Below are 15054 nucleotides of genomic sequence, written 5' to 3'. Positions count from 1 at the left end.
TGTTAGAAATCTGAACTCACTTTTGAAACTCTGTGCAGACTCCTGTGGTATATATAGCCAGCCCTACATGTCCAAAGACTCATATATCCATATTGCTGGACGCAGAGAAATTACCAAAAGATGTTCATATCTTTCCTCTTCATAAAAACAATGATAGCATCTCCCCACAATTCTAGAACTGGATGAAATTTAAGGACCATAAATCCTTCCTAAACAAAAATCAGTCAAACTCTGGCTGTTAGCACTAAATTTCAAACAAGAGGTTTTATCTATATAGCCACATAAAGTAAAAGGTTATAGCTACCTAGTAAATATAAAAGTGATCAAATGTACTACTGGAAAAGAACAAAAATATAAAACCATTTTTGTCAGCATGTTGACCTTGGGGGATAATTATGAATTTATTTGGTAATTTTATAATCCTCTACTGGCATATACTTAATATGTAAAACTAAGAGTTGATTTATATGATAGTAAAATTAAAATCACCATGTTCATAAATTTTGATTTTTACATTTCAATTCCCAAAGCAAACTTCATTAAAGTTGGTAGTTTTTACTTAACTGTGATGTTCAGCAAGTGCAGTTATATTTTATTTAATACAAATTTCAGAATTCTTGAATGGTTAATTCATGCCAAGTTAACAAAACTCAGTTACCATATTACTGATTTAGGTAAAACTTTAAATATTTAACAGAAGTTAGCTTATCAGCTCTGGGAATAAAAGTTAAAAAAAACAATTCCATGTACTAAATTTTCTTCCCTGTCCAAGACGTGACCAATTTCTACTTTGAGCCCACAGCAAGCAGTACTTCAGAAAGCAGAGGCAATAAGAATGAGAAAGGAAAAAAAGTGTTACTTTGATATTAAGGCTGCTTTAAGTCAAAAGTTGCACTTAAAGACTCTCAATGTTTAGTTCAGATAGGTTGTTGTTTAGTCATAAGTCACGTCTGACTCTTTGTGACCCCATGTATCCCATGTAGCCCGTGCCAGGCTCCTCTGTCCATGGGATTTTCCTAGGTTAAAATACTGGAGTGAGTTGCCATTTCCTTCTCCCTACCCAGGGATCAAACCCATGTCTCCTGCATTGCAGGCAGGTTCTTTACCACCTGAGCCACCAGGGAAGCTAGGCTTAGTTCAGATAAAACAAATACAAAAATGGTGAAGTCTGACTATTGATGCCAACGTCAGACACAACTGATTTCTAAATTAAGTGACATCCCATCAGATCGGGCCTTCTGAACTATATGTTAGTTCAGAAGGCAACATAGGTAAGACAGAAATCCACACTAAAGGCAGTTTTAGGTAAAATTCTGCCTGCTCAGGTTTCTGACACATTTCTAGGACTCTAGCTTTTTCTGAAAGTATCAGTGAACATTCGGTAGGTTAATAGAGGATTTCAGGCTTAAAAGTTTCTCCTTTCCCCGTCCCATGAAGGTGCTTTGAAAAATGAATAAAAAGGCAAACCATTAAAATAGGTATATAAAACCCAATATAAATACACAATTGCAAACATCATTGTAATTCTTTATTTAGGTTTTCAATGAGATAGTGCCTTTTAATATGAGTTTCATAGCCTATCATCCACTACCATTCAGTCATCCATTCATTTACTTCAAATAATACGGAGGTGGAAGTGAGAAATCACTGGAGGGCAGGTGAGTGGCAGCATGTAAGAGAAGTAAGATTGCAGCTCTGGTACAGAAGAGGGGATAAAAGAAAATAACAGTCTTGGGACAGGACAGGAGGAAAACCTTCCCTACAGGCCTGTAAAACGTGCTTGACTGAAGGAGGCTGGGCACCCGCAGTCAAATCTGTCATCACCTACAGGCAAAAAGGTTACAATACTCTTCTTTGTTGCTAATAAAGCCATTTATAGTTCTTTTGTGTGTACAAAGCATTCTAATATCCATTATCAAATTTAATCCTCACAGGAAGTGTGAATTAGTATTCTTGTTTTACAAAGCCTAAGGAAGAATGGCCCAATGTCACAGAGCCTTCCTTGCAAGAAGGCAACAGAGGAACGACTCAACCCAGATCTTCCTCTAAGTCAGATCTCTGCACAATCCGACCGCAGTCTACTTCAGTTATTCCAGTCAAATTCATCACAGAATGTCAGACTTGAAAGGCCCTTTTCTAGTCCATTCATTCTATGGGTACTGAAATGGGTCCCGATTTGCTCCAGCTAATCACATGACAGAAATGGGATTAGAGCTCTGGTTTCCTGACAGCTCTCAGTCCTCCCACTCTACTGTTCTGCCTCAAAAGAAAAACAAGTGCTTTACATACAAGTCAGAGCATGTCAAAAGATCACTGGAAGTCAAACAGCACCTATTCACTCCCTTGAAATTCAGCAGGAAATGAGGCTGCTCTATTCCCAGGAATCTTAAGACTTCGGAGAAATTAAAATAAGCCACAAAAACAGAACTGCTAAATAAGCCATTCAGAACTATCAGCCAGTAATGTGCACGTTTTATGCCTATTGAGTCAAACTTTTTAATAACTTTTCTTCACAGAGAAAAAGTTCCTATATACCTGTCCACTGCATTAATCAGTAAGATATATCAGTGTAACTCTTACCTGAAGTATATTTATAGGGTTACATCACATGAACAATCACATTTTACAGCTTGCTTTAGAATTAATGAGATTAAAAAAAGAAAACTACATACAGTGAGACGCCACCCACTAGTCACCTCATCAACTGACAGCTGACTTCTAGACCTTTATTCACTCACTCACTCATTCATTTAGGAAACTATCAGAGAAATCAAGCTGACCTGCTGATCGCAACCCAGCTCTCAAGGCGCTCAGTTCTACCCACTTGTGGTGAAGTACTATTGCCAAATAAACTTAGCACTTCCATAAAGATATGTTTTCCACAAACCCTTTTGGGCAGGAAACCATGTCAGATCCAACCAGCATGCAGTATATATATAAAACCAGTTCAATTCTGAAGGATAATTTATATGCCAAAGGTATTTTGTCTTGGAGGGACAGAATACCCTGGATTGGGGGAGCTCTAAGTAGATGCTTAGCAAACATTTCCTGAGTGACTAAATAACTAAACGAATTTTCCTGGCCCTTAGTGATAATCCTATGAGATTCCAGGAAGAAAAACTAGCTCACATATCTTCAAAGAGCAACAGCAAAACGATTCAATATGAATATCGTGATTCTGAACTTTACTGTCTTCATTCTGGCTCTTGTAGAATTCCACCAGGGGACACTGAGGTAGTGGGGGCCACAGGAGTCTGTGAAGCTCCCTGTTACATGGGCATCAAGATTTCAAACTGTCCAAACGTCACTCTATCCATGTAGGAACCCATGAGGGGGAAAAAAATCTACTAAGAGTTAATTCTTGCAAAAGAAGCAGAATGAAGAACTCTGGAGATTTAGGGAAAATGGCTACAGGAGGTGGTGACCCGCCCTGCATCGGGGGGTTACACCCCTCTCCCACATCCTTGGATGGGGTGGGGAACCCCTGAACACTGAGGTTGAGGCAAGCCAGAGTGCCCCCCCACCCCACCCACTGAACCTCATTCTCTACAACCAGTGAGCGCAGCTGCCATGGCAGCCTGACCTCCAGGAACAATTCCAGAGGTGACCTCACTGAACGCGCTACAGAGGATGTGGTTTTGTTCTTTAAAAGTTCTACTTACTGAGCTTTTAACCTCTGCCCAGGAAACCAGAGAGGATTTGTCCTTGAGACTAACCTTTATTAATATGACCTCTGACCATGGAACCCAGCTTACATTTCTGACTGCAAGTAAAAATATTAGAGTGCAGTCTGAAGCAAACAGATGGAGAAATCACATCCCTCCCAGTATAACCAGTAGCTCCTCTGGAACCTGGTATCACTAGATGGTCCACAGGGTGGATGTTTCCCCAACCCTGTCCTCAGCTCCACCCCCACCCTTATGGGCTTGAATGAAGGGATTCCTTGCCTGACGCCACCCCTGTGGTTCTGGCAGCTGGGGATCACCCCAGTGACTTCACAGTTCAGTTTCTCACATAACGTCCCTAAGATACACATTTATTCTTTAACAAAACAGGTCATCTATGAGACCCCAAGCTACCCTTTCAGCCACAGGGTATGTCAGGAACTCTGGTCACTCAAGTTCCTAGATAAATACTGCTCGAAAATCAGAGATTTCCTATAACTTCATTACCTGAGAAGTAAGTGAGCTTATGCTATTTTATCTGAAAACACTTAAATCCAATTCTGGAATTCGAATTCAGTCAATACCTCGAGGTGTTGTATCAGAGTGAACTTTTCAGTAAAAACTTCCGATTTCTGTCTTCTTTTATATTACACTAGCATATTATTTTTTAAAAGATTCCTCAACTTTCAAGACATAAAAATCAAAGAATTGTCCTTTCTCTACATCCCATAAACACGATCATCCAGGTTCAGAAGTAATTTTGTACCAAAGAGAAAGCTTTTTTAAATCAAGTATTAATAACTCCTCCAGAATGAAAGGATTCTAGGGCTCTGGCTGGGCCAGGAGGGGAGAAAGCAATAAATAACTGGGGGTCGAGGGGGGCAGACGGGAGGCAGTAAGATTTATAAAGTTCTAACTTAAATACCTGGAGGGAGGAGGGGTGGGCTGTGCAAGAGAGGGGCGCGTCTAAACGCATCACGGCTTGGCTTCTCACTCTGGGGTGGCTGGCAGATACTCTCGGGTGTCTAAAAGAAAAACAACCCAGATGGCAGAAGAGCGGTCCCAGACTCCAGGGAGAGACAGGCAGCTACAACCGCGATATACACAGGACAGTCCCGTTAAAAGCTGAGTGCTACCTATGAAACTCAGGACAACAGCCTCTCTGATGTAAACTTGCGCTCATAAATACAAACCCCCAAAAGAGAATTCAGTGCATTTTCCAACAAGTCTTCTCAACATTGATACACAATATTCTTCCTTTTGGAATCTGTGCTATTAAACAGAAATGTACTAAATAGCCATTTTCCAAAGCCACATCACAGCTGAGAACAGGTCGAGCAAGTAATACTGCTGCTACAGGGACTATACGCGTTAGGATCTGGCGAGGATCTTACTGAGGATGGCGTCATAGTAGGGACTGAACACCATCTTGTTATAGTTGACCAGGCGCACGAATTTAACGGCAACTTCCTCCAGCTCTTTTTGAATCGGACCCAATCCCCCAGGGGCTATGGGCGATGGCTTCTGATGACTTGAGGCAAGGTAGGCGTCTAAGAAGGTCAGGATTCGGGAATCTGTGATTGAAGAGAAAGCAGATGTTTGTTTCCTAGTTAGGGCGACTTTACAAACTTCTGTTTATGCTTCAGTTTTTAGCCTAAACATCACCTTTTTGAGAAAGTCTTCCCTGATCACCCTGGGGCACCTCCCACTTCTGAACATTCATCTCTTTGGTAATGTTTCCTCCACAGGGTGGGACCACGCTCCTCTTGTCTGTCGCTCTCTCCCTGGCACCCAATGCCTGCCACGAGACCCGGCCTCCAGGCAATGTCCCAAATAATATACTTGGAAAGCAAGGATAAATGCATGGATGATTAAGGAGAGTCTAGGGTGCTGACAGGCTCTGCTCTCAGAGGAGCAGGGTGCAATGAGACCAACATTAGCCACTGTTGAAGATCACATAAAAAGTGGGAGGAAAAGCAAAGCAAGAAATACAAGTTCCAAAAAGAGGAGAAAGAAAGACGATTCCAGCACTGCTAACCTGTGATCTAGTTTTTCCCACAAAGCCCATGAGAGAAGCCTGAGCCTCCTCCTCCACAGCCCACAGTGAAGCTCACGGAGCTGTGGGCAGCTTGTCCTACTCCCTGGAATCACTTCATTTGCTTTCTTAGCCCCGCACCCTCACCCCTATGATAGTGCTATACCTTCCTGTGCAGCCTCAGCTGTCAAAAAAGAGTGTGTGCAAGCCGCAACCTTGCAGATTTTATTACAAAAGCAACAGGGGCATTTATATCGAATAAGTGTTTTCAAACTTCACGCCCCCCTCAACTAGGGAACCTTCTCAGGTGTGACTGACTTACACTCTTTGGATGCCAGTAACACACCGCCACTGGCTGTGACTAAACTTAGCTGGCAGAACCAAGGGCAGCCTGGTAGCCAGCGGTCTCCTCACACAGCCCTTTCCCGCCTCCACACCCCACTTGACGACAATGATCTTGAGGGTCTGAGGGCCCTGCAACATCAGGAGGCTCCCCCTGAGGAATCCAAAGATGAAACTGTAACTAAGGCAGGCCTGGGGTGGAAAAATCTAATATTTAAAAAAAAACACTGATTCATGTAACTCTCTTTTTATAAATCCCACTTCTGACAGCATTCTTGTTTTGGCAGGGCTTCCCTGGTAGCTCAGATGGTAAAGAATCTGCCTGTCAACTCGGGAGACCTGGGTTCAACCCCTGGGTCAGGAAGATGCCCTGGAGAAGGGAATGGCAACCCACTCCAGTATTCTTGCCTGGAGAATACTATGGACCTGGCAGGCCACGGGGTCGCAAAGAGTCAGACATGACTGAGGGACTTTCTTTCTTTTCATAAAATATTTTGCTCAGTTGCTCAGTAGCGGCCAACTCTTCGCGACCCCATGCACTGTAGCCCGCCAGGATCCTCTGTCCATGGAATTTTCCAGGCAAGACTACTGGAGTGGGTTGCCATTTCCTTCTCCATCATAAAATATTACCTAGGAATAAAGAAAACCAAGTGATAGTATTAGAAGCACACCCATATTGCTGGTTCAGCCTCTACTCAGAATCTGATAACTATGGATCATTCTGTTTTTGCCTGAAACCTGCTAACTTTTCATTATTTATAAGAGGAACAGCTATCTGATTTCACAAAGAAGTTGAGGAAGGACTTCACAATCAAATAACAATAATCCTAAAAATTAAATATTAGATGTGTTCCTTGATCAACCAGTGAACAGAATCAAACAGTGATGATGGAAAGGAACAGCTCACATAGCAGTAATATTTTTATTAATTGCGACTTGTTGCAGAGTCCTATGTGCTGCCAGGTTCGGCAGGAAGGACCTTACTTATATTTAATATGATCACGGCAGTCCTCTCAGCAACCCTAGAGGTGCTGCTGGTAGTACTCCCTTTTTAGAGATGAAGAATCTCAAGTATCACATCACTTCCTCAAGCTACACAGTAAGTACTTGCAAAGAAAATCCATCCTAGTCTTGACCTACAGCTGTGCTTCTCCTCACCCTTGCCCCATTACAACGTCTAAAAAACTTCTGGGTTTTGTTTTGTGTTTCTTTTTCTTTTGGCCGCGCCTTGCGGTATGTGGGATCTTAGTTCCCCAACCCGGGATCAAACCTGTGCCCCGAGCGGTGGAAGCACTGGAAGTGCGCAGTCTTAACCACTGGACCGCCAGGCACACGTGCTAAGTCGCTTCAGTCGTGTCTGACTCTGCGCGACCCCATGAACTGCAGCTCGCCAGGCTCCTCGGTCCATGCGCATTCTCCAGGCAAGAATACTGGAGTGGGTTGCCATGCCCTCCTCCAGAGGATCTTCCCAACCCAGGGATCAAACTTGGGTCTCCTGCACCGCAGATTTCTTTACCATCTGGGCCACCACGGAAGCCCCTCAAAGCACTTCTGACTCCAGGTCTGGGGGAGAGGGGTTCCCACCACCAAGTTGTCGGTGACCCCAGCTGGGTGTCCCACAATCTTACTCAGTTCTGACACCACCTGGACATAGCCTCTGTTCCCACAGGTTAAGGGCTCAGGCCCACAAGGCTGATGCCCACATCAGACACCAACCCAAAGGAGTAGGTCCCCAGGTCACCCACCACTTCTGTCTGACTTGACTACACATCGGAGGTTCACATGGCATCCTTTCCCGTGGATTTGTGATCTGCCAGAGCAGCTCACAGAACTCAGGGAGGTTTCACCAGTTTATTATATAATAAAGGCTCTGATAAAGGATACAAGTGAACAGTGAAGACATTCATGAGGCGAGGCGGGGAGAATTCCAAGGGCCAGAGCCTCTGTTCTTGTGCAGCAGGGGTGCACGCACCACCCACCCCCTACACGGATGTGTTCACGCACCCAGAAGCTCTCCACACCCTGTACTTCTGGGACTTTCATGAAGGGCTCATCTTGCAGGCATTTCTAGTCCTTCTCCTCTCTCTCTCTGGAGAATGGAGGGTAGGGCTGAAAGTTCCAAACTTCTAATCATGGCTTGGCCTGTTGGAGGACCAGCCCCCAAGAGGGAGTCCAAAGAGTCACCTCTTCAGAACAAAAGACGCTCCCCAAACCCAGGAAATTCCAAAGGCTGCAGGAGCTCCGGATCAGGAAAAGACCAAATATTCGAATAAAAGGTGCTCCCAGAGCTCTTCTCACGGAGGAAACCACCAGAGTCCCAGCAGCTCTGTGCCAGGAACCAGGGGCAGAGACCAATACGGATATTTCCCACTACCTCACGGTGCTGGAGCAGGGTTCTGAACCAAGACCCGGGATTCCAAAGCCAGAGCCCTCAGGACAGTGCTGGCTGCCGGTCGCTTATCAGAACTTGGGATCGCTCTCACCACACAGAGGTGATTTAATCCCTCTCCTCTCCACAATGTCCGCCAGCCCATCACAGGCACATCCCTGGCCCCGACTTCCCCCAGACGTACCCACGATCCTGCGGATGGGGTTGTCGGGACTGGCCACGGCCTGGATCTGACCCTTGAGCACAGCCTCCTTTTCCGTGGTGAGGGGGCTGAGGCCACACAGGGAAAGGCAGCTGCTCACCTCCAGGCAGACCTTCTCCCCGACGGCAGTCAGGGCGTCCTCCAGGTGGAAGGAGCTTCAGCAGAGAAGGGAAGGAGAAGCAGGGAAGGGAGGGCCCGTGAACCGAGTGCACAGTCCCCTCAGCCCCCAGCCCCCGCGACCCATTTGTGGACTGGCCGGCTCAGGGGGAAACTGTGACCCTTCCCTGCCCCAAGCCTCTCAGACCGTGTCCACCCGACTCAGGGAGCTTCTCTCTAACAGAAAGGCGAGGGGAGGGCTCAGGTTATACCTGGTCTAACAATCTAAAACCCAACTTCTTGCTCGCATCTATGGGGTGAAATAAGGCTGGAACTGACCGAGGCCTACCCTGGACACCTCTGGAGCAACACCAACAACCAGAAATGTGGTAGCAGGAGACAAACTTTTCACTGGATACCACTTTATCTGTTTGGCTTTTGAAACAGTGTATTAACTACTTTCAAAGAATAAACGGAACTGAAACCTTAAAGTTAAAATTCACACCTTGATTTCCTAGAGCTCCCGGGCTCCCCTGACATCTCTGGAGGGAGCCCTCGTGGTGGTGGGTGTTTTCTAAGAGGGCAATCACCTCTCTCCTGGATCTAGAGCAAACGTCCGAGCCCTGGGACTCGATGCTGGGGCCAGGGTGGACACGCCGGGGCTGGCCTTCTGAGGGAGCGCCAGACAGGCCCCACTCCTCAGGAGCTGTGACAGAGCAGTTTTACTGGTGCGGAACTTAGGCGACAGCCCAGGGCTACACCTGTGCAAGGGCCTCAGGCCAGGCCTCGCCTCAGCAAACACCCTGCAGGAGTCAAGACTGTTGAGGGCCAGGTCAGGACTTGTGGATACACCCCTCGTGGCAGTGAACACACTCAGGCTGTGTGCAAACGCAGCAGCCAGTTTCTCCACTTTGTAAGGAGGAGGAGGTTTGTGGACATTCCACTTGAAGAATCCTCTAAGTTGAACCTCGTTAGATACAGTTTTATTTGTGTGTGCTTAATCACTTCAGTTGTGTCTGACTCTGTGTGACCCTATGGATATAGCCTGCCAGGCTCCTCTGTCCATGGGATTCCAAGAATTCTGGAGTGGGATGCCATGCCCTTTTCCAGGGGATCTTCCTGAAGCAGGGATTGAACCCACATCTCTTCTGCCTACCTGCACTGGCGGGAGGGTTCTTTACCACTAGCAGCTTTATTTAGAGCCATTCCAAAAGGTGGAAACCACACAAATCACCTAACCTGGCTTCACTGCAGGAGCACTCACAGCCGCCGCCCTCACACAAGCGGGGACTGCCGCTGGTTCATAAATAACCCATTCACACCCAGCACAGAACGTCTATGAGGGGTGTGCAAAGGGCAGAAAACTTCAACCACATTCACACACACTGGAAGAATGCAACTTGGTTCTTATTTGACCTTTCCCCAGGGCTGTGTTGACAAAACTGTTAGTTGGTGGTGAACGTAGGGTAACACTGGATAACAACCAATATTTTTTTTTTAATGGAGCAAGAATATAATAGAAATACCAGGAAGTATTAAGCACAGCTGGGTAAGTTTCACTTTTGAAGTTTTTATTTTAGTTACATGAGTGTCCAAGTGTGCTCTGTCACCATGGAAGACGAATTTCTTTACTAGGCGTCCTGGTCACAAACATTTGAAAGCCACTGTCCCAGAGCCTTGCTCAGCAACCCTAGAGTTGACTCTAACTTTGACCGTGTGACCCTGAATAAATTCTGCAGGGCACTGGAGAGCCAGATTTCCTCAGTCCCTGGTGAGTGGCCCTGATTCTGTCTCACACTGCAGACCCCCCACCCAAGCCTGCTCCCTGCCACCCTCTGCCTCGCACCATCCATTGAAGACCCTCCCCCACAGCTTTTGGCCACTTACGGCAGATGCATGTCTGTGAGCAGAATCTTTACAATCATCTTGAGTTTCTCAGCGAAGTCAGCCCGGCTGGCGATCCCTGGGGCTGCCATGCTGAACGTGACCAGCAACACGGCCCCCAGGACGGTCAGCTGCTCCAGCTGGAGCTGGAACTCTTGGAAGCGAGAATGGTCCATCAAAACTGTCTGCGATGAATACAACAGAAATCATCCTGAGCTGCAGGTTCAAGCTGTGACCAGCAGAGGGCTGTGTGGCCACAGCCCCCACAACTATGCAAAACGGGGATTCCTCCTTCATGGGGCTGTTTTAAAGATGAAAAAAGGGGAGCGGGACAAGTTCGGAGATTGGGATTGACAGGTACACACTAGTATATATAAAATAGTTAACTAATAAGGACCTACTGTATAGCACAGGGAATTATTCAATACTCCGTAATGACCTACATGGGGAAAGAATGTAAAAAAAAAGAGTAGATATATGTGTATGTATAACTGATTCACTTTGCCTGAAATTAATACAACACTGTAAATCAACTATACTTCAATAAAAGTAAAAAATAAATAAATAAAGATGAAAAAAGACCATGTATATAAAGCAGCTGGCAGAGCCAGAACTCAATAAATCCACTCTATCCAGGGCACCGGAGGGAAGGAGGGGGAGATGTATTTCTTCACCTCTGTATCCCCCTCTGCATCCAGCACAAGGGAGGCTCTCAAGAAATGGGGAGTGAATAAAAAAATAGAAAAACTGTCAATAGGAAAAGCAGGAATGACAGGTAACCCAAAGTCACGTGGAAAGCAGTTAGTGAGTGAACTTCTGACGGTGTCCCCGTGTTATGGACAGGCCTGGGTCCGGCCGGGCCAGAGTCCCCCTGTGTGGGGTGAGAGAAAGGGCAGTGGAGAGTTTGGGGGGATACGACGTCCAATCTGAGCTTTTATAGATTAACCAAATAAAGTTTAAGGACTGGTCTTGGTATAAGAAACTAATGCACCAAATCAGGACGTTAACAATGTGGAGTCTTCGCCCAGAATTCTCTCTGCGAAGTAAAAACCATCTCTGAAGGCTGATACTCCTCTACTGTCAAACAGAGAGGCTTTACCAGTCCCTGTTTTGACTTCACTTTGTTACATGGCAGCAGCGTCCTTGCTTTGAAGCCTCCTAGCAGTATGTAGTACTTGGGTTTAGGATGTAAATCCTCCCATTCATTAGCCAATGTGATTACCCAGCCCTTAAAAACTATCACGCCATGTTTCTGGGCTGCTATGGCCTTCCAAGATGGCCCATACTCTGTCTGGGGAGTGTGTTTCTCTTTAAATAAATCCACTTCTTACCTATGCGGGGGAAAAAAATCTCCAAGGATCAATTCTGAGAGTGGATACCTATCCCCAGTGAAAACACCGTTTTCCCCACAGCTATTTTTCAAGTAAAACATCTACAGGAGAGACGAGAGAGCCTGTGACTCTTCAGGAAGGAGCCTCCCCCACCCCCAGTTCAACACCCTCTTTAGAGCTTGGTCTGGCACGAAACAGGGAACTCAGAGACAGGAGGTGAAAACTCAGGCTCACAACATCTTAAAAGGAAAAATAAGGAACTGAGAAAGAAAATTAGAGAAGCAGCAGAGAAGGCTAGAGATAAGAAGCCTGAGTGCCCTCAAAAAAGAAAGGGAGTCTAGACACCAAACCACCTATTTGCTGGGGAATCCCTAGTTAGTCATCTCCTTAAGGGATTCTGGCCGTTAGTAGCACTTATTCTAAAAAACATAAAAAGAAAAAAAAAAAAAAAAAAACCATGGCTCTGCATGGAAGGAGAAGCAGTTTCTTTAGATAAAACTGAAAAGCAACATCGCTGAGTTAGGGTTTTCATCAGGATGAGTAAAAACAGGACAGACGCTCGGCAGCACAAATTAGCAGCTGCACACACTTCTGGTGGGATTACAAAACGAGGCAGATACTCTGGAGAATGGTCTGGCAGCACCGAAGAGTCACCACGTGACCCAGCAGTTCTAATCCTAGATACATACCTAAGGGAAGCGGGAACACATGTCTACACAAAAACTTGTACACAAATATTCAGAGCAGCGCAGTTCACAAGAGCCTAAAACTGGAGACAACTTAAGTGTCCATCAGCTGATGAATGAAGCAAAATGGGGTGAGCCACACAATGGAAGAGATTCAGACTCAGAAAGAAGTGCGGACACAAGCAACATCGTGGATGAACCCTGAAGATGGTATACTAAGTGAAATAAGCAAGACACAAAAGGACAAATCACTGTGTGATTTCACTCATATGCGGCACCGAGCAGTCAGATCCAGAAACACAGAGGAGACGGGAGGGGACAGGAACGAGGAGTCAGTGCTTAAAGAGTGCAGAGTTTCAGCTTGCTCTGTAAATGGGTGGAGGCTCCACAGTCACGTGAACGCACCTAATGCCCAGAGCTGCCCAAGCAAAGATGGGAGGGGCTTGCCCCAGTAGTTTAAGACTCTGCCTTCCAAGGCAGCGGAGGAGGAGGGGGGGGGTCCATCCCTGGTTCAGGGAACTAAGACCCCACAGGCCAAAGGGTTCAGTCAAAGAAAAAAGATGTGGGGAGGGGGTAAACTTGACATATATTTTACCACAATTTAAAAAAAAAGGAATGAAGTACTGATACATGCTACAACATGGATGAACTTTATGCTAAGAAGCTAGACATGAACGGCCAATATTGTATGATTCCGTTTAAACAAAAAGTCCAGAATAGGCCAAATCCATCGAGACAGAGAGTAGGTTGCCAAGGGGTGAGGGGAGAAAGGGGGAAGAATAGTGACTGCTAATGGGTCCAGGGTTTCCTTTCTGGTGATGAGAATGTTCTGAAATGAAACAGTGGTAATGGAAGCACAGCTCTGTGAATGTACTAAAAACCCAGGAATTATACAGTTTACAAAGGAACAACTTTCTCTATGTGAGTTGTAACTATTCTTCAGAAGTTCAGCAGTACAAGAGAGAAACGAGCAGTCAGCTTGCCCTGGAGCACCTACTTCAGGGAAAGGCCGGTGGAGGTGGTCCCACTTCAGAAGCTTCAGGTACGCGTAATTCTGCACGGCCACGGGATCTAGCCAGGGACCGTCCGCAGAGCCGGCAGCCCCTCCCGCAGCCGGCAGCGCGTTTTTGTACTTCTGACTCATAAGGTCATCTGTGGCTTCCTGCAGCCACTGGGTGACAAAGTCCAGGGAATCTGTGAAAAAGCAAGACTTGGAACATTACTGAACACTCTGAGACACTTCCCAGAATTACTTTAGGGAAGATCATCCTGGAAGTGTGGTAAAGTACAGAACATGGACTTTGGCATCAAACAGACCTCGGTTTACATCACAGGACAGGCAATTATCAGTTGAGTGACCTTAGGTTCGTCATAATCTGTCTGACTGTCAAGGTTCTTAACATAATCAAAGGTCTGGCACTGGTGCCATTAGTGGTAGAGAACCTGCCTGCCAACGCAGGAGACATAAGAGACACGGGCTCGATCCCTGGGTCGGGAAGGGCATGGCATCCCTGGAGGAGGGCATGGCAACCCACTCTACAGTCCACAGGGTCGCACAGATTCAGACACCACAAGCAAGTTAGTATGCGCGCACCAGCGCCACCCCAGAGGCGGCTGAGGACTGACCATGATGGTGGACGCAGCGCATGCACCCTGGTCTTGCCACCTCAGATCTTCAGCAGACTTTTGCTCTTTGCTCTCCCACCCCGGCCACTCATGCATGACACGCGGCTGGAAGCTAAGTCCAGCTCAGTGAGATGAGAAAATTCCTGCCCAGGGACAGATGGGGGGAGATGCTGGCTAGAGTTTCCCAGTGTAAAGTACCCTCCACACTGAAAATGAGGCTTGTCCTTCTCTAGATCTCAGCCTCCTATCAATCTGGTTTACGGTCAGCCTTGCCGGGGGTAATTCCTGTCACCTGTGTGGCACATACTGCATGGCATTTGGGGGGAACTCCCCCACCCCAGCGAGGGGACCTTGGTTGTCTCCCATCTGCCGGCATGCTTTCCTACTCTTCTAAGCTGAGTAATGTACCAGGGACTCTGAGGGACACAAGAGCAAGAAGATGAAGCTTTTGTCCACATTGTCTGAGCAAAAACAACCCTCTGACACGACACGAACGGGCTGCAGCCCCATCAGCGGAGGCCGCCTTACCACCAAGCGTGCAGTCGAGGGCGCGGCTGGAGTCCGCTATTCACGGCTGCAGCCGGACACACCTCTGGTCCTGCCCACACGCTGATCACGCCGAGCTCCCGGTTCTGGGCTTCGCTCTCCCTTTAGCCTCTGGAGGCAGCATTCTGTAGGCCACCAGCTCTGGGAAACCTCGGCTTTCATGCTGCGAGTGACTCTGACCGGCTCAGGGCCTGGGCCCGGCTGCCAGCACCTGACCCTTACTCTAAGGCTCTTCAGCCTGTAAACTGTAAC

At 46.7% G+C, this 15054-nt stretch overlaps 1 protein-coding gene across 12 annotated transcripts in view; it reads right to left on the bottom strand.

Moving 5' to 3' along the window:
* Positions 1–1506: 1506 nt before the first annotated feature.
* The window catches only part of TCP11L1 (t-complex 11 like 1), a 34856-nt gene continuing 21308 nt past the window's right edge, over positions 1507–15054 (bottom strand). For 9 of the 12 annotated variants that reach the window (XM_055549266.1, XM_055549267.1, XM_055549269.1 and 6 more), the window contains 5 exons: positions 13628–13824; positions 10617–10798; positions 8616–8788; positions 5060–5239; positions 1507–4690 (listed from right to left, as the gene is read on the bottom strand). In XM_055549266.1, coding sequence (XP_055405241.1) covers positions 4656–4690; positions 5060–5239; positions 8616–8788; positions 10617–10798; positions 13628–13824 — 767 coding nt within the window. In that variant the 3' untranslated portion in view covers positions 1507–4655. Of the gene's footprint in view, positions 5240–8615; positions 8789–10616; positions 10799–13627; positions 13825–15054 lie in introns of all 12 variants that reach the window. The other 3 variants (XR_008703124.1, XM_055549270.1, XM_055549273.1) reach the window with 3 other exon arrangements.

This window comes from Bubalus kerabau, chromosome 15, assembly GCF_029407905.1.
Source record: "Bubalus kerabau isolate K-KA32 ecotype Philippines breed swamp buffalo chromosome 15, PCC_UOA_SB_1v2, whole genome shotgun sequence".
In the NCBI taxonomy this organism is placed as follows: Eukaryota; Metazoa; Chordata; class Mammalia; order Artiodactyla; family Bovidae; genus Bubalus; species Bubalus kerabau.
Note: the sequence above shows the minus strand (reverse complement) of the source record. Positions and strands in the feature narration are given on the sequence as shown.